The sequence below is a fragment of the Eumetopias jubatus genome, unplaced genomic scaffold (assembly GCF_037043125.1).
Source record: "Eumetopias jubatus isolate StellerSeaLion01/CBP00866 unplaced genomic scaffold, mEumJub1_p1.0 scaffold_10, whole genome shotgun sequence".
Taxonomy (NCBI): Eukaryota; Metazoa; Chordata; class Mammalia; order Carnivora; family Otariidae; genus Eumetopias; species Eumetopias jubatus.
In genome coordinates this window covers 119,850,610-119,868,806 of record NW_028274816.1, presented here as the reverse complement: position 1 = coordinate 119,868,806, position 18,197 = coordinate 119,850,610, and the positions used below count along the sequence as shown (strand labels likewise).

General features: G+C 37.8%; 1 protein-coding gene across 4 annotated transcripts in view; it reads left to right on the top strand.

The window, feature by feature from the left end:
• Positions 1 to 18,197, top strand: part of AP2B1 (adaptor related protein complex 2 subunit beta 1) — a 122,156-nt gene that overhangs the window by 31,990 nt on the left and 71,969 nt on the right. For all 4 annotated transcript variants that reach the window (XM_028108999.2, XM_028108996.2, XM_028108998.2 and 1 more), the window contains 7 exons: positions 4,013 to 4,203; positions 6,740 to 6,961; positions 7,463 to 7,583; positions 7,713 to 7,808; positions 13,896 to 14,011; positions 16,051 to 16,216; positions 17,295 to 17,393. In XM_028108999.2, the coding sequence (XP_027964800.1) occupies positions 4,013 to 4,203; positions 6,740 to 6,961; positions 7,463 to 7,583; positions 7,713 to 7,808; positions 13,896 to 14,011; positions 16,051 to 16,216; positions 17,295 to 17,393 (1,011 nt within the window). The remainder of the gene's footprint in view (positions 1 to 4,012; positions 4,204 to 6,739; positions 6,962 to 7,462; positions 7,584 to 7,712; positions 7,809 to 13,895; positions 14,012 to 16,050; positions 16,217 to 17,294; positions 17,394 to 18,197) is intronic.

The following is an 18,197-nucleotide window of genomic DNA, read 5'->3' as shown; positions in this document are numbered from 1 at the left end:
AACCCCATGTTGGGTGTAGAGATTACTTAAAATCTTAAAAAAAAAAAAAAAGACTTGAGAACTGTAGTTTTTTGTTTTTGTTTTTTTTTTGAGATTGTAGTTAAAGGTTCTTGTTCTCTTTCTGGCAATGTTTCCTAAGAGAAATGCTAGTTTTCTAGGGGAGAAATGTTATGCATGTGAATCTTAGTTCAAATTCAAAGTGATGGTTCAAGTGAAAGAGACATAACCTTTGTTTTAATACACAGGTATATTAAAGCAGTTACTGCAGGGGTTAGATTTGTTCTTTATGATACTGAATTATTGTTGGGAGAAGTCGTAATAGAAAGAGGAAGTAAATCTTAAGTTTCAATCTATTATTTTTAGAATTTATTTTTAGAAATAAACAGTATGTGTGCTATGTACATAATACAAAATTCCAAAGAAACAGAGCATAAACACTGACAGGTGAGTTGCCTATATACCCTAACCACCCAGTTGCCGTCTTGAAGTCAGTCTTTTTTCTCTGTCTACTTTAGATTCAGTGTGACTAGCTTATTTTAAGTTTCCATTAGGATGAGACCAGGAGAACACTAAGCAGTCCCTATGGGCCCACCTTCATATGTTTCTGAAATCATAACAACCTGTGAGGATTAGGAGATAAAAGTGGAAAGGTAGAAGAGAAGGAACTTGAAGTTTTAGAGGAACAGAATTTTGTTATTGGGGATGCGTTTTTCTCTAGTTGGCCATTGGCTCAGTAGCTGTTTGGCAGTGATCTCTTTTTTCAATGCAGGCTTTTATAAACATAATCCTGTAATCTGGTCTCTGGATCTTTTAATTAGATTTACTTTTCCCTATTTCCTTTTTTGTTTTAATGTGATAACAAGCGGAAATTGCCTGTTTTGCCACCAGAACATATACTTCATTAGCCACATTTATACACTTAGTTTAATTTCCAATTGCCTATGGTAATGACAGAGGAATTCTAATTGTTCATTCTGTTCAGCATCCTTCTGTTCTCTTTCCTCCACATTGCTTTTTTTTAATTCCCTCAATTCTGACCTTTTCTTTTTCTACATTTCCTATTAACAGACTTTATATCTAACATATAATTTTTTAACATTAAAATAATTTATTTTTAAAGATATTTATTTATTGAGAGAGAGAGAGAATGGTAGAGAAGAGAGCATGAGAGGGAGGAAGGTCAGAGGGAGAAGCAGACTCCCTGCTGAGCAGGGAGCCCGATGCGGAACTCTATCCTGGGACTCCAGGATCATGACCTGAGCCGAAGGCAGTTGCTTAACCAACTGAGCCACCCAGGCGCCCTACATTAAAATAATTTAACTGGCAGAAATGGTAAGTTGTAGTAGGACCTTTTATCTTGGACAGCCAGTAACTAAGATTGGGCCTATGGTGGCAGTTATATTTGAAAACAGGCATTTGGTCTTCCCATATAATATTTGATCCTTTATACCATAATCAGATCTATCAGGTGTATAGGATGTGGGGAATCTCTTTTCCCTGCATGTAAAGCACCTGAGATGATGCAGGGGATTAGTATTTCACTCTTTATGCCTTTTATTTGTCACTAAATCCCATGCTTGATGATAGCAAACAAAAATGAAGTCAGAAAAGAACTTTATACATGGTACCATGTGGTAGGTGGACTAGAAAATTCTCCTGATTTTTCTTAATAACAGTAATATTCTATCTATAATCAGACTTAACAAGGGAGCCTTTGATTTTTCATCTTAGAATTTTATGATCACTAAATTATAGCTCAAGATGATTCCATTCATAGCATCATACTTTTTTTTTTTAAGATTTATTTGAGAGAGAGCGTGTGCATGCGAGTGGGGAGAGGGGCAGAGGGAGAGGGAGAGAGAGAATCCCAAGCTGACTCTGCACTGAGCGAGGAGCCTGACTCGGGGCTCAATCCCACAACCCTGAGATCATGACCTGAGCTGAAACCAGGAGTTGGTCGCTTAACTGACTGAGCCACCCAGGCACCCTGTGACATCATACCTTTTACATAATGATGAATATTGTCATAAGTGTATTATTTGATTAAAAAAATCATATTCTCTAGACATTTATCTTCTGGGATAATCTACAGACTACTCAGATAAGGTGGCTACTAAAATCAGTAGCTGAATTGTGGCTATTATGTTTCTTCACTTGTTGGCGAAAGGATAATTATACAACTCTTAGTTTCTCAAGCTTTTAGCAAGGCACTTCAGTAAGAATTAAGAAATGAGTTGATGTTTTTGAGAACATTTTAATGTGTGTAATTACTGAAGCTGCTATCTCTTATCACATCTCACTGATACTTAGAGAATATTTATATTTAGCCTTACCTTGCTGGTCTTTAGTAACTTCTCGGAGCTTCACTGTGAAATGTGGTTTTCGGGGTGCCTGGCTCGCTCAGTCGGTAGAGCATGCGATTCTTGATCTTGGGGCTGAGTTCAAGCCCCACGTTGGGCATAGAGATTACGTTAAAAAAAATGTGGCTTTAAGATTCACTTGTATAGGGCCATAGGATAGTTTTCTTTGTATGTATGCGTGTTTTATTTTGGGTGTTTTTGCAATTTTTAAATTACTTTAAACGTCATTGACTGTAAATGTATTAGTTATATCAGAAATACTCTATAATTTTCATAAAGAGTGTTTACTTTTTTTCTTGTAACGTGGATTCCCAGATCTGTAAGTCAGGATGCAGTTGTACTTTTTTTTCCTTTTCTTTCTTTCTTTTTTTTTTGGAAGGAGTGCACTCATGTGAGTGGGGGTAGGGGTGGTAGAGGGGGAGAGAGAATCTTAAGCAGGCTCCATGCTTGGTGTGGAGCCTGACACAAGGTTTGATGTCACAACCTTGAGATCATGCCCTGAGCTGAAATCAAGAATCAGTTGCTTAACTGACTGAGCCACCCAGGCGCCCCACAAGTGTACTTTCTTATATTCGGTAGCAGTTTTTCACATATCATACTGCCTGAAAGATCGTATTTGAGGTACTGTATTTCATTGATTCTGAGATGGCATTGATTATAAGATGCATTATTATTTTCTGTATTGCTTGGAAAGAAACGTGCTTCCTATTAAACCGACATACCTTTTTTTTTTTTTTTTAAGATTGATTTATTTGAGAGAGTGCGCATGTGAGCATTGGCGGGGGAGGGGCAGAGGGAGAGGGAAAGAGAGTCTTAAGCAGACTCCGCACTGAGTTTGGAGGGCCACACAGACTCAATCTCATGACCCTGAGATCACCACCTGAGGCAAAACCAAGAGTCGGATGCTTAACTGACTGAGCCATCCAGGCACCCTCAACTGACATGCCTTTGATTATAAAATGCATCTCAGTTTCAGAGATGTTAATGTGAAAAACTGTGCAACTTAGTGCAACTCTTGATGAGTTATGGTAATAGTACCACCTAAAATTTGCCTAAAGCTTTATAGAAAGCACTTATACATGTGTTTTTTTGATTTGATCCTTAAACTAAAACTATTCTATGAGGTGGATTAAATTATTCCCAGTTTTCAGATGAGGAACATCTCCCAGCATGTCATTCAGTAGTGAACTAAGGTTTCAAGCTCACATTTTCTTACTCTGAGACTCATGACATGATTGACAGTATCAGCCCCCCCGCCCCATACATGCCCAAACAGCTCTAAAACTTTTGGTCCTTTGCCGGGCTAATGTACATGTTTAAACTTCATTGATCTTAAAACTGTTCATATGTCTTGATTCTAATGATAGGGTTGAATACTATTAAAATTATTGTTTTAATGGTAAATTATGTGTGACTATCTGCTAATAAACGAATTGTTTTAATTCTGGGTTCCTCACCACCAGGAAGCTATATAGGCCATCATTGGTGGTTTAATACATGTTTTGAAAGCAGTTTATGTTTCTAGCTGACTAGGTAAAATGTTCAGGAATGGTTATGAGTTGAGATCTATGAAGTGATCCAGAGAAGATTAAGTATTTGTTTATAATTGTACTGTTCTTGCTAAATCAGGGTCATGTCTGTTTCTTTCCCAGGTGGTGGCTAATGCTGTAGCAGCATTATCTGAAATCAGTGAATCTCACCCAAACAGCAACCTACTTGATCTGAACCCACAGAACATTAATAAGCTGCTGACAGCCCTGAATGAGTGCACTGAATGGGGCCAGATTTTCATCTTGGACTGCCTGTCTAATTACAACCCTAAAGATGACCGGGAGGCTCAGAGGTCAGTTCTGTTTTCCTGGATAGTATCTGGGAGACTTGCCTATTTAAATAAGTTCTACTGTCTGTATTAGAATAAGGGTCTCTTGGGGCACCTGGGTGGCTCAGTCGTTAAGCGTCTGCCTTCGGCTCAGGTCATGATCCCGGGGTCCTGGGATCAAGCTCCGCATTGGGCTCCCTGCTCAGTGGGAAGCCTGCTTCTCCCTCTCCCACTGCCCCTGCTTGTGTTCCCTCTCTCGCTGTGTCTCTCTCTGTCAAATAAAGAAATAAAATCTTAAAAAAAAAAAAAAAAAGAATAAGGGTCTCTTGTGTTGGCAAAGATGAGTGGCTTGTGGGGTAGATACTGCTATCCCTGTGGTATTTTCTCACTGGATTTAGGAACATTTTAGGTGGTGGATTGAACCATGCAAAAATAGCTCTTCCTAAAAGATGTGTATTTTTCATTTCTTGTTTGAATACTACAGTTACCTTCTGCTAAAATATCCCTCATCGTGGTTGTCCCACATCCCCCATACAGCAATTTCTGGCCATTTGGCACACAAAGGTTTTTTGAGTGTCCCATCGTAGTGACAAACTTTTTATTCTATTAGATACATAGTAAGTGGCTTGATACTAGTTACTGAGCTGAACTATACCTGTAATTCAGTAGTAGAGAAAATGTACTGAAGCCCGCAAAACGTATGGTGTCTTTCATTAGATACAGAAATCACGTCAGTTTGAATTTGGAAAAGAATTTGGAAGGCACCCCTGGATTGTTCTTCTCAGCCCTTTACCAAGTTCACTGTTATAAATTGTCTTTGACCTTCACAAATTGACTATTAAATTTCATGTGCACCTACACACATTTTAGTTTACAGAGTTGGAATTACCACCAGTTTTTATTGCGCGTTCTGTATATATAGGCACTGTACTAGGTAAAGTACTTCGGAAGAACTGTTGGCTCTTTGTTAAAGTTGACGTATTTTAATTATGGTAGATAGGAACCTTTCTTGCCTGGCTGAAGCTCAAGTTACCATAACGTAAGTTCTCTTCACTTGTCTGGGAAATTGTTCCCTCTGAACCTAACTAAAGCTCACCCTGATCGTTTCTTTCCATTATCAAAAGTACAAGTATCTTAAAAAAAAAAAAAAGTACAAATATCTTATGGAAAGACCTTTATATAGAATTTTATTTTTTATTGGTCAGTGACATCTCACACTTATTTGTACATTCACTTAGCAAATATTTATTGAGTCTGTGCTGCATGCCAGGCATTGTTCTAGGCCCTGGGGATATACTATCGACAGAATCGTAGCCCTGCTTGCTTTTAAAAAGTTTTTCATTTTTGGGGCACCTGGGTGGCTCAGTCATTAAGTGTCTACCTTCAGCTCAGGTCATGATCCCAGGGTCCTGGGATCGAGCCCCACATCGGGCTCCCTGCTTGGTGGGAAGCCTGCTTCTCCTTCTCTTACTCCCTCTGCTTGTGTTCCTGCTCTTGCTATCTCTCTCGCTCTGTCAAATAAATAAAATCTTAAAAAAAAAAAAAAAAAGAATCGTAGCCCTCATGGAACACTTATTCTGAGGGATGGGGCAAAAGTATATATAATACAATATATAATATGTCAGAGGATGATAAGCCCTAACAGGAAATATAAAGTAGGGAGGAGATCTAAGAAATGCTGGGCATTTGGGGATGAGGAATTGTATTTTGTAAAAGGGTAGTCAGGGAAGGTCGCTGAGAAGGTGGCATTTGTATAAAGACCTGAGGGAAATCAGGGAGTCAGCCAGTTAGATACTGGAGGAAGGGAGAGAAACCCCACTTACTTATCCTGAATCCTTAACTGAATATAAATCACTTAGCCTCTCAGTTGCCCAAGAGCTATCAAAATTAGGTTAATTTCTGAAGAACCCTCAACAGATAATTACATACTCAAGATTTAGTGAGACCTTTAAGTGTAGGTAGGCAGGGGCTAGGAGAACGGGGGAAGGGTTTGGGAGAATATTGCAGTGGTGTTCTGTTACTTAAAAAGCCTTTCAGAGATTTCCTTATTATCATGAAGGTAAGGCGTTGTCTTGTTTTCCTGCTCAACTCACCTCCTCCTGCATCTTATGAAACCTTCAGTCACGGTTGATATCTCTCACTATGAAGTAACTCTCAGAACTTAATTTGACATCCTGTAGGTTGAGGAGAAATGGGTTCTCTCAACCAAAGGCAGGGAGCCCTTGTGTAATATGGGGAGATGGAGAAGACTGTAAAACAGGAGGGTAAATGGTGTGAGCCTCAAGTGTTTGGGGTATTGCCTAGTTTCCTTCCAGTTTGAGCATCCCTTATTTTGGTTTCCTGAAGTCTTCTGATTTCCCTGCTCTGTCTGTAGTTTGCTGGGAATGAAGCTTCTGCAGTGTAGGATCCCAGTTTTGTCTACACATGGAGCTTTGAGTTTTCTAACCGATTCTCTAGTTTCTTGATACTTGGGCCATGGGACTCTGACACAGTACGCTATGGGCTGGATTGAGCAAAGAAATTATAATTCAAGATGTTAATTTTCCTTTTCTGCCCTCAGCATCTGTGAGCGTGTGACTCCCCGGCTATCTCATGCCAACTCAGCAGTGGTGCTTTCAGCGGTAAAAGTCCTAATGAAGTTTCTGGAGTTGTTACCCAAGGACTCTGACTACTACAACATGCTGCTGAAAAAGTTGGCCCCTCCACTTGTCACTTTGCTGTCTGGGGAGCCAGAGGTGCAGTACGTCGCCCTGAGGAATATCAATCTAATTGTCCAGAAAAGGTTGGGAAACAATGAATTGGTGATTACAGTGTTTGTGATTTTGAATTAAGCTTAATAATACCGATATTACAGAGGCCATTATCAAGTTCTTTTTAATATATGGAAATGAAAATGTTGTATGGCAGAGCAGCTTGGCCAGGATCAGGAGGCTAACAGTTGCTTTTGGAGTGTTCCTGTGGTAAACACTTGGTGTTGCTCTGCAGCTTAGTTTGTTTTCTCATGAGCCTCCTGATAGTGTACCAGCTAGTGCCTACTTCATATGGTTTAGGCCATAGTTTAGAGCCAGATTGTTGTTCTTCCAGCAGTTCTTAGCAATATGTACCCTAGCCCTTAAAAATTGTCTGCCAAATGAGAAACTGGCTAGAGGGGTATAAAGGAAGTGTGTGAGGTTTGGCGAGTGGGGTGAAGTGGCTGGAGCACAGATTAGATATTCATACAGACTTAGAAGGATATATCATTTTACATCTCGCCTTCCTTATCATGTGTTTCTGTGTACCACAGGCCTGAAATCTTGAAACAGGAAATCAAAGTCTTCTTTGTGAAGTACAATGATCCCATCTATGTTAAACTAGAGAAACTGGACATCATGATTCGTTTAGCATCCCAAGCCAACATTGCTCAGGTCAGCCTTAAAGCAGATTCAAGTTTATAAATCACTTAGATCTTAAGGTCTGGCCTTCAGAAGCTGCTAGGCCATGAAATTGCTGTTTGAGAATCCTTACTGATTGTTCACTTCCTGGATTTTTAACAGGTTCTGGCAGAATTAAAGGAATATGCCACAGAGGTGGATGTTGACTTTGTTCGCAAGGCTGTGCGGGCCATCGGACGGTGTGCCATCAAAGTGGAGGCAAGTGTCTGATGGTAGTTGGGATCACATTATGGGATTTAGAGTGTTCTTTTCACTCCTTTTTTTAAAATGTGTTTTTTAAATTTATTAAAATAATAAAACACATAGTTAAAATTCCTAGAGGGAATAATTTTTAACTTCTTCTAGTTTCAGTTACTTTGCTGCTTCCATATTTCTAAATAATATGGTATTTATTGATTTACCAATTACAGATATTATCTATTAACTTTGTGCTGTGAGTTAAGTAACAGTTCATGTACCCCACCATTCCTACTTGAACCCTCCTATTCTCCAATAGTTATATCATGAGGTTTTTTCCTTCCTATATTGATTATCTTTGTAAATTGAGATAATATGCCTTCATTTATTGTTCTGTCAACTAAAGGCTTGCAAAACTTTCTACCCCTATTATGACCAAATAGTAGAGCCAGTATAATACAAATGATTATATTTTCTTTCTTATAGAGTCTTTTGTTTTTTTCTGGAGTTTCTATAATGGCCTTTCGTTTTTTCTTGCATTGTGTGTCTTCATGGCATCCCTGTCTTCCAGCTTTTCAAGCATAGTATCAAACGTGTAAACCTTTTGTCCGGCACCCTTCTGTCTTCTGGTCCTCTGTCCTCTCACTTGCTCCAGTCCGGCTTATTGCTTGTTTGGCCTCTGCACAGCCATCATTCCATGGGGCCTCTCTTCATAACTCTTTCTTGTTATTGGTACTTCTCTCACAGCATTCATTTTTGTGTGATTGCAATAGCTTCTTGAGTCTCTGGGGATATGAATTACAGTGTTTTGTGTCTGCAGTTTAAATTTAATTATCTGGAGTATCGAATGGTGACCATTGCATGTCTGTATATAATTTTTTCATTGAGGTGTATAGCACACATATAATAAATTGCAACCCATTTATATTTAAGAATGAGAGAAAAGTCAATCAGGACTTCTGTGGGCGTAGGCTGGGCTACTGACTAACAGGTTTCTGCTTTAGGGCAGGGAGTTGATCTTTACTTCAATGTCCTCTGAAAGAGCTTCTCTGTGATCTTTGAGGGCAGATTGATTTTTAGCTTGGTTGCAGCCTTCCAGTAGGTGTTATGGGCTACAACTTGCACTGCCCTACTTCATCAATCTCCAGTCCTCCATTTGTTCATCATTCAGAAATGTGTTGGAATTAATGAAGGCCTCTGTTTGCTATGATGTTGTGGATTCAGAGCTCCCTATTTGTTCTTGCTGCTTGACTGTATGCAGTTCTGCTTAGAGTCAGAGGGTTGGACCATATGATTTCTCAAGGATACTAAAATAATTTGTACAGTCTGTCCAGTACTTCTTGGGAATGGAAGGAAACAGATGCTGTGTCAGAGAAGCATCTATGAAAACCAAGTTCCTGATTGGCCTTCCTTGTTTTTATTTGAGACAGGGCTGCTTCATGTCAATTACCACTGATAAATCATTCAGCAGTTCAGTTGTTGGAGCAAGACTTAGTTAATTCATCCTGGTTTCTACTGGTTCTCATAGCCTAGTTGCTTCAGGTATTTAATACGTTCTGTTGCTCCATTGAGAAATGGGGATTTCTGATTATTGGATCTTGATACATCTTTTTTTATCACCACTCTTCACATTCTTTTCTCTTTTCTTTTTCTTTTCTTACTCCTTTTCTTACTTACTTAATTTTCAGAGAGATTTTGATAGCATAAAGAGTAATTTTGTGCTATTCATTGCCGGACTGTCATTGTCTTATTGACTTCTTTGGCAAAGCTCTAAAGAATCATACAAAATTGTATCATTCCAAAGTTAAAAGAGATTTTCAATCCCTGGAATTACTAGAAAGCATTCTCCATCTGGATGGCTGTTAATGCCATGTATTGTGACTAATGGAAAAATAGTCCATAATCTTCTGGAAGGGTTAAACTTCTGATGGCTTTCACCTTTGACTCAGGGTGCCCTGGTGGGAATATGAGAGTATGTGAGGAATGAACTTTGTCTGGAAGTGATTAAGATCAGCCTTCAAGGTTCCTGCCTTCCAGTTCTCTTAGGTTGCCTGCATTTGCTGGAGCGCTTTTCCTATACCTGTTTCAATCATGAAGGTTATCATCAGTTGGAAAGAGTTGCCTGACCCAAATACAGTCATTGGGGCAGGAGAGGTGATGATTGCCTGTTTCTAACTAAGCATTCATGGGAAGGGGGATGAACCAGTGAGGGGATTGTAGTAGACCTCCTGGGTAGCCTCTGAACCAAGCTACTGCATTGTTTCAGGGCATCTTACCCTTTTTTTAATGTGTAGTTGGTTCCAAAGATATGACAGATGAGAAAAAAATGAATTTTAGTGTCATGCTTAGCTGTGAGAGCAGGGCCTGTTGGAAAGTTTAGGTGTCTTTAAGAGTTTGAGTTGTATTTTTATCATAACTGTAAATACAGGTGTTTCTATGTTGCTGTAAGTATCCTGAGGTGAAAAAAATACATAATTTTGTTCCAGTTGGTTAGGTTAAAGATTAAGCAGTAAGCTGCTCAATCAATAAAGAGCACTGGAAAGGTAATCCTATAGTATTGTTTTTTCAGAAACTTTTGCCTATTTCTTTTTTGTCTGTTTTTTTTTAGTAGCTTTTACTCTCCCGCACCCCCAACTTTATTGAGGTATGATTTGACAAAATTGTATATATTTACAGTGTATACCTACTTCTTTAAGGAGGAGATAAACCCCTGGTCCTTCTTAGTCTTCCAAATAAAATCAAATGCTTTTATTTCTTTGAGAGAGATTAAGGCAGTAAGTTCTAAACTTCCTAGTCTTCTGCTCTCTGGTGTTCACTATTTCTACTTTCTATAAATCAAGCTAAGATACTGATATGTATCTCATCCCTTTGTTTATTTATTTTTATTTTGTTCAGTTAGCCACCATATTCATCCCTTGATTTAAAAACAAAGATTATATTTTTCCTGTTAGGAAAGCCATATGTGTTTACTAAATAAAATTATAAAAAAAGACAAGTTAAATGAAAATGGAACACTGTTTCCTCCTACCTATTCCACCCTCCCAGAGATGATGTGGATGTGATTTTCAGTCTTCGTCTATGTAGTCCATCATACACAGGTGTACTTTTTACAAAAATGAGATCATCCTAAAAATGTTATTCGGTAGTCTGCCTTTTTCATTGAATTATACGTGGACATTTTTCCATGTTACTGTTAACATTTGACATAATTTTTAATGGATTATAGACATAATGTTTGATTGCTTCATTATTTAACCTTCCTCTTATTTGTAGTACCTTAAAGTTCCTGCTCTTTTTCCAAATAGTGGTATAAAGAGGACTTTGTAGCCAAGTTTTTTTTTTTAATTAACGTATAATGTATTATTTGTTTCAGGGGTACAGATCTGTGATTCATCAGTCTTGCACAATTCACAGTGCTCACCATAGCACATACCCTCCCCAGTGTCCATCACCCAGCCACCCCATCCCTCCCACCCCCCACCACTCCAGCAACCCTCAGTTTGTTTCCTGAGATTAAGAGTCTCTTATGGTTTGTCTCCCTGTCTGGTTTCATCTTGTTTCATTTTTTCTTCCCTTCCCCTATGATCCTCTGTCTTGTTTCTCAAATTCCACATATCAGTGAGATCATATGATACTTGTCTTTCTCTGACTGACTTACTTCGTGTAGCCAAATCTTTGATCTCTAGTGAAGGCGAGCTGTTTTCATTTGTTAGTCCTTTGGAATTGCTTGTTCGCGTCCTGTGCACCTTTTCCAATGGGCTTTTCCACATTGGTTTTTTAAAAACAATCCTTTATAATTAAAGATATCAATCCCTCATTTTGTTAGCAGTTATTTTCCCAATTTGTTTTCCTTTCGATTTCATTTACTATCTCGACGCACAGAAGTTTACATTTCCTTATGTGGTGAGTTGTTTTCTCAGTGTTTTCTCAGGAGTTATTTAGTGGCACCGTAGAAGATTGTGCTTCACCTCAAACTAAAACTCACTATTATTGTCTACTTTTATGGTGAAGATTCTGGTTTTTTACACTTAAAGATATTTTTAATAATTAAAACAATTAGAAAGAATTTTGGTGAAAAATATGAGGGTGAGGATCAAACACCAGAACAAATCCTTTCCCCACTGTTAAGAAATTTTGTCTCATACTGAATTTTATAAGTGCGTATGTATTTCTCTGTTTCTGGACTTTTCTGTCTGAACAGTGATTGGATGTTTACTCTTGCCCCTCTGCCATACTGCTGTAATAATGGTGGGCTTTCTTTTTTGTTAATCAAAAAGCAGTATGGTTGAGATGACAATTTGCTTGAGAATTACTGTCCCAGACTTAAATGTTTTTCGAATACTGATGCATCATAGGAAATGGCCTTTTGTCTCTATTCTAATAGTGATAGGAAGGGCTCACTAAATGTAGGCTTTCTATCAAGCCCTGTGTTAATCACTGTATCTGTATTATTTCATTTATGATAATTTACATCTTAAAGCAGCCTTATCCTATATACTTTATAATTTATCACAACTTATATATTTAAATTTTACCAATTACTTTTCTGTTGCATTAACTGCACAGGAATTACTAGCTAAAAATGAATAAAATAGAATCCAAAACTGGAAAAAATACATAAAAGATGGCAGAGTCATTTCATGGAGCAATAGAGTCATCAGATGAGTAACCTCAAGATGCAATTTTGTTTTCATTAAATTGCTTGGAGTGGTTTAACTTAGTACCTTCAAAAGATTTTATTATCATAGTTTTCAGGCATACACTAAAGTTGATAATGAGCTCTCATGTACACATCATCCATTTTGAACAACTATCGACATGTTAACTGCTTTTATGTTCTCCCTCTCCTTCAGGGAGTGGAGTGCTATTGAATTTTATTGCGGATCCCAGGTAGGCTCTTACTAGAGTAGTCCAGTGTGTGTATCTAACAGAGAAGGTCCCTAAAAAAATATATTGTCACAATACCATTAGTGTACCCAACAACTAGCAATAAATCTTAATCTCATTGAAGATCCAGCCCATATTCAGTTTTCCCTAATTGTGTCAGTGTCTTTTTACAGCTGGCTTGTTCAAATAAAAATCTAAAGAAGATTCACACGTTGCATTTGGTTAATGTCTCTTAAGTCTTTACTTACTTTTGGTGCCATTTATTAAAGGGACTAGGTCATTAGGCTTGTACAATTTCCCAGAGTGTGGATTTGGCTGGTTGTATTTTAGTGATACTGTTTTTCTCATTCTGCCATCCCCTCTAGATAATTAAATTTAGAGATTTGGTAATGTTCATGTTCAGCGTTAGGCAAAAGTACCTCTTAGGCAATGCTGTGTACTTTCTATTGCATCTTATCAGGAGGTAGGTAATGGAGTGACCCGTCATAGTACATTGTGATACATGATAAATCAGTCCTTGATTTTTAGGATCTCTTGTCTGAAACCCTTCTCCTTTTAAAAACTATGACTTATAGTTGCAGTATATTAGTTTTATCACTTGTATTCTCCCATAGTCCCTTCATTAATAAAAGATTAATAGATTAAATCTTGTAGATGAACTATAGGCTGGGGAAAATTGCAATTTAAGGCCATAGACTTTCAGTTATATAGTTCAGAAGATGGCAGGTTTTCCTTAGAGTTTTTTGAGTCACAGATAACTTTGAAAACGTAATGAAAGCTATGGACCCTCTCCCTGGAAAATATACTTATATGCAGATATGCAATTTTGCAATTTCATTTCAAGAGGTTCAAAGGATGCCTTCTTCTGTCTCCACTTACCCATGACCTACCTTGGCTTATTCTTTCTTTCTTCTTCCCACCTACCTTGACTCATTCTTTCTTCTCATTTCTGTTCTGCGTGGCTATCCAAGATGATTATTTTTGTTTGAATCAACTTATCTGTCGATATATTTTACATTGAATAAAATTTGGGGTGTATCTGGAACTTCTGTGTATCTCCATCAAATAGCCTAGCCTCTAGTGTAGCTTGGTCAAATTAAGTGCCTGATCTTTTAGTCTAGTCTAGTTGGTGCACCTGTACGTTTCAAAGTTATCTTTATATTGAGGTTGCATTATTGGAGAGATCATCTGACTTCTCATTTATTTTGCTCTTCTTTGTAGCAATCTGCCGAGCGCTGTGTAAGCACATTGCTTGATCTCATCCAGACCAAAGTAAATTATGTGGTTCAAGAGGCAATTGTCGTCATCAGGGACATCTTTCGCAAATACCCCAACAAGTATGTCCAAATACTTCTACCTTCTTCCTCAAATCATTTAGGAAATGTATAAGTAAGGCACTTTGAAATTGGCTAGGTAAGAACTATACTTTGTAATATAACTAGGCATAATAGGATACTTTGTTAAAAATCCTGTTAAAATAGGATACTTTATTATGAAAAATAATTTTTAAAAAACATAAAAGTATGTTTTAAATGTTAAAAAATTATATCAGGTGGTTAGCACAGGGATCAAAACCTGATTTTTCATCCTGCTTTATTACTTTGAGAGGATTTGAAGCTGAATGACAGTCAACTGTCATGTACTGAAGTTGACCAAATTCTTTGTTGGTGACGTTACTATTAAATAGAAAGCCCACATATTACAGATTGTCCAGGCATATTTCAGTTTATGCCTGTTAGCAGGCATAATTAATATTTGTACTTCTTTTCACTCTCAGAAATAAATGTTTCAGTTTGAATGGTAAGTTAATAGCCACATGATCGCAGAAGCCAGGAAGGTAACAGTTGCACTGTTTACTTTGCATGTTACCTACTACTTTGTAGAAAATTATAGAGCATGTGATGAATTATTAGTCTCTGTCGTTTTCTGCAGTATTATAGCTTTTCCCATAAAGGCATGCAGAATCTGCAGTTTCACTCCACAGATTTTTCACATTGAGTCCTCTTATTTATGAAGCAAAAATAGTTCATTAGGTTTGATTTTGAAGGCAAGTGATTAAGGGATCTGAAAGGGTGAAATAAGAGCAGGTCTTGTAAGCATCCTAAATCTCATTTTGCCTTATAATCATAGAGATGTGTTGTGCTGAAGATTCTGATTAGTCTTTAAAGATAGTGTCAAATGAAGCAACTTGCAATAAGTTAGCTTAGTGGTGGACTCAGAATTAGATGAAATACTGTATTTAGCAAGGTAGTGGTTTATTAAGCATTATATATATATTTTTTAAATTTTAGAAGTGGTATTTTTGGGAAAAGGACCACTCTCCCAGAAAAGAGGAGAGTTGGGTTTCTAAGTTTAGAAAGATTAAGGGTGGAGATGTATATTTCATTGTGATTAGCAGAGAAATGTGCCCATTTCTGGTTTCTATTAATAAAGGGTTATGACAGTTTAATTACAAGAAAGTGCTATCAAGGACCTGGTTTAATCAGTGGAAGTAGGGCAAACAATTAAATGTACTATTCAGTTGTCTACATCTAATTTACTACACATTGTCATTTTTTTTAAAAGATTTATTTATTTTTGAGAGAGCGAGCAAGCAAGGAGGGAGGGCAAAGGGAGGAAAAACTTAAACAGACTCTGCTGAGCACGGAGCCTGATGTGGCGTTCGATCCCATGACGCCAAGATCATGACCTGAGCTGAAACCAGGAGTCGGACATTCAACCAACCATGCCACCTAGGCATCCCCACATTGTCATTTTTATGTTTAAAACTACATTAGCCAAGGAGATGGATTCAACATGGTAAAAATGAGAGCACTATAGGCCTGTGCAAATGAAAATAAATACTTGAATTATTTGTTTCTTTGGAGAAACAAGTCATTAGTGTGGGTGCCTTGGGAGGAAAGAACATAAAGATCTCCAGAAAAAGCAGGATTAGTGGATTAGTGGACAAAATTACTGTTTCTAGTCTGGATGCTGTTGTTGTCTAACTCCATTTTCCTAAAAGTAAAGTGGAATTTTTGTTCCTCTACCATGAAGGCAAAATGGAATAATAGATAGGAAAATTCTCTGATCTAGTTACAGGAAAGAGTGTTAGAAATTATGTTAGTGGTATTATACCACAGGTTAATTTTTCCTTGTGAAAAGAATATCTGATGCATTTTTATAACAGCTTATGGTCCAGTTATGAAAACATAATTGAAGGGAAATTTAAGACATAATCTTCTGGCTTAAAGCTTCTGCATTCTCTTGACAAAAGCCTTTATAGTTTGGTGGTTTGGTTTAGGGTACCTCGTTGGTGGTTTTGTTTTTAGCCTTCATTGTTTAATACAGTTCTCATTCGTGCCCAATGTAACCATAGTCCATTTTGTTAAATCAGGTATGAAAGTATCATTGCCACTCTGTGTGAGAACTTAGACTCACTGGATGAACCAGACGCTCGAGCAGCTATGATTTGGATTGTGGGAGAATATGCTGAGAGAATTGACAATGCAGATGAGTTACTAGAGAGCTTCCTGGAGGGTTTTCATGATGAAAGCACCCAGGTAAGTTCTCATCTGTGTCCTGTGTCTGATCTTTTGGGGAAGATTTCAGGGAAAGTAAAGGTTATGCACTTTCGTGTGTGTGTGTGTGTGTTTGTGTGAGAGAGAGAGAGAGAATTTATATATAAATTCATCTTTTCATTTGTGCCGATTTCTGGTGGGACAAATCTGCCTTAGACCAGTGATTCTCAAACTTTAATGAACCTAGAGAGTTTGTTAAAGCACAGGTTGCTGGGCCCCATCCTTAGTGTTTCTGACTTGTTGGGTCTGAGATGGGCTTAAGCATTTTCATTTCTTACCAGGTTCAGGATGCTGCTGCTACTACTAGTGGTCCAGAACCACGCTTTAACAACTACTTGCTGAGAGCAGTAGTTAGCACTTCTTCATTTTCTCTCACCAGAAGAAGATGACCTGTTCCTATTCCTGATGGTTGTGGCTCATTACAGCAGGGTTTCTCACCTGGGGCTGGGGTGAGGTCTGGCATGTGCAGTTTGGAAAGATTCTCTGTGGGTGGTTAGACTTCCTCCCATCTTCTGCCTCTCCTCTACCCAAATGGAGAGACCTGACCTCGGAGCCACGGGCCCACAGAAGCAGATAAATTATAAAACTCCTTTCCCCTGGCATTTGCACTCACTGCACATTGAAGGTCATGTATGTAATTCGGCCATAGTAATTTTAATGGGCGTCTACAAGGAACACATACAAGCCTGTAGCCCACTCTTAATTAGCTCTGATCCGGTGCGATTTTACTATTTTTTGGCTCTTGCCCTAGTATGACAGATAATTCCCTAATTCTCCCTAAGTTGTATCTTTTGGCGGAAGTAAATAATAAGGGATTTAATAAATAAGCAATTTTTGATGCCAAAAATGCAATTTGGGATAAGAGGCTATTAAGTTCTTAATTGATGAATACCTTTGACCTGCTGTTTTTGATAATGGCTGAGTTTTAGCCTTTGTCTCTTAATCAGAATCGGAAACCCCCATAGTAATTCATAGATGGGTAAGCACTACTTTGGAAATGATGGTAGGGAATAATGTAAATGCCTTTCACTTTAACTGTTAAATTATGTCATGCCCTTAGGTGCAGCTTACTCTGCTTACTGCCATCGTGAAGCTGTTTCTTAAGAAACCATCAGAAACACAGGAGCTGGTACAGCAAGTCTTGAGTTTAGCAACACAGGTATGAAATCTAGAAAAAGCGTGGGTTTGATTTGTCTGGTTTTATATTTAGGAAATTAGGAAACTCTAAGAAGATTTATTTGGAGAGGTTTTAATTGGAAAGGGTGCAGTCTTTAGATCCTGTTAAAATATAAAAACAGTGTCTCTTATACCACTGAATTATAGCTGGTTCTGTGGCTTTTAAGTGAATTGACTGACTCCAGTCTTTATGACAGTTCATGAAAATTGAACTTAAGATTTTTTTTACTGTCAATGAAGGACCTACTATGTGAAAATGACATTGAGTCTCATAATACTGGGTGACTCACTTGAATCTCACTCCTTTTGGGGGACTTAATTTTAGTTTCAAATGAAAGTACAATGTAATGCTGGTAAATGCCCTGACAGAGGTCTCAGGTATTGTTCTACCTTCTAGAGTTGATTGCCTGTCTCTTTAAATAATTTTAAAGTGCTTATGCTGCCTCCTTAATTATTGGATATTTTTGGTCCTCCCTAGGATGAGTTCTGATTTCAGGAATGTGGCAGCCGGCCATAGAGATCAGGTCACCATTTTAGATCCACAGAGATCAAAATAATTATTTTATCTAGTGTAACTAGAAGAGTAATCATCAATTCATCATAATTTAGTTATGTTCTTAATTGAATTTACGAACAGGCTGGCTGTAGCAGGCTGTTGGAAGTTCAGGTGTGTGTCTACATAGGAATCTGAGTCAGATATTCAGTTTATCATTTTTCTTACTCATCTCTTTATAGTGGTATTTTATCAAAATTTAAAATCCTTTCACAGCATTTTGCCTAGTTCTAA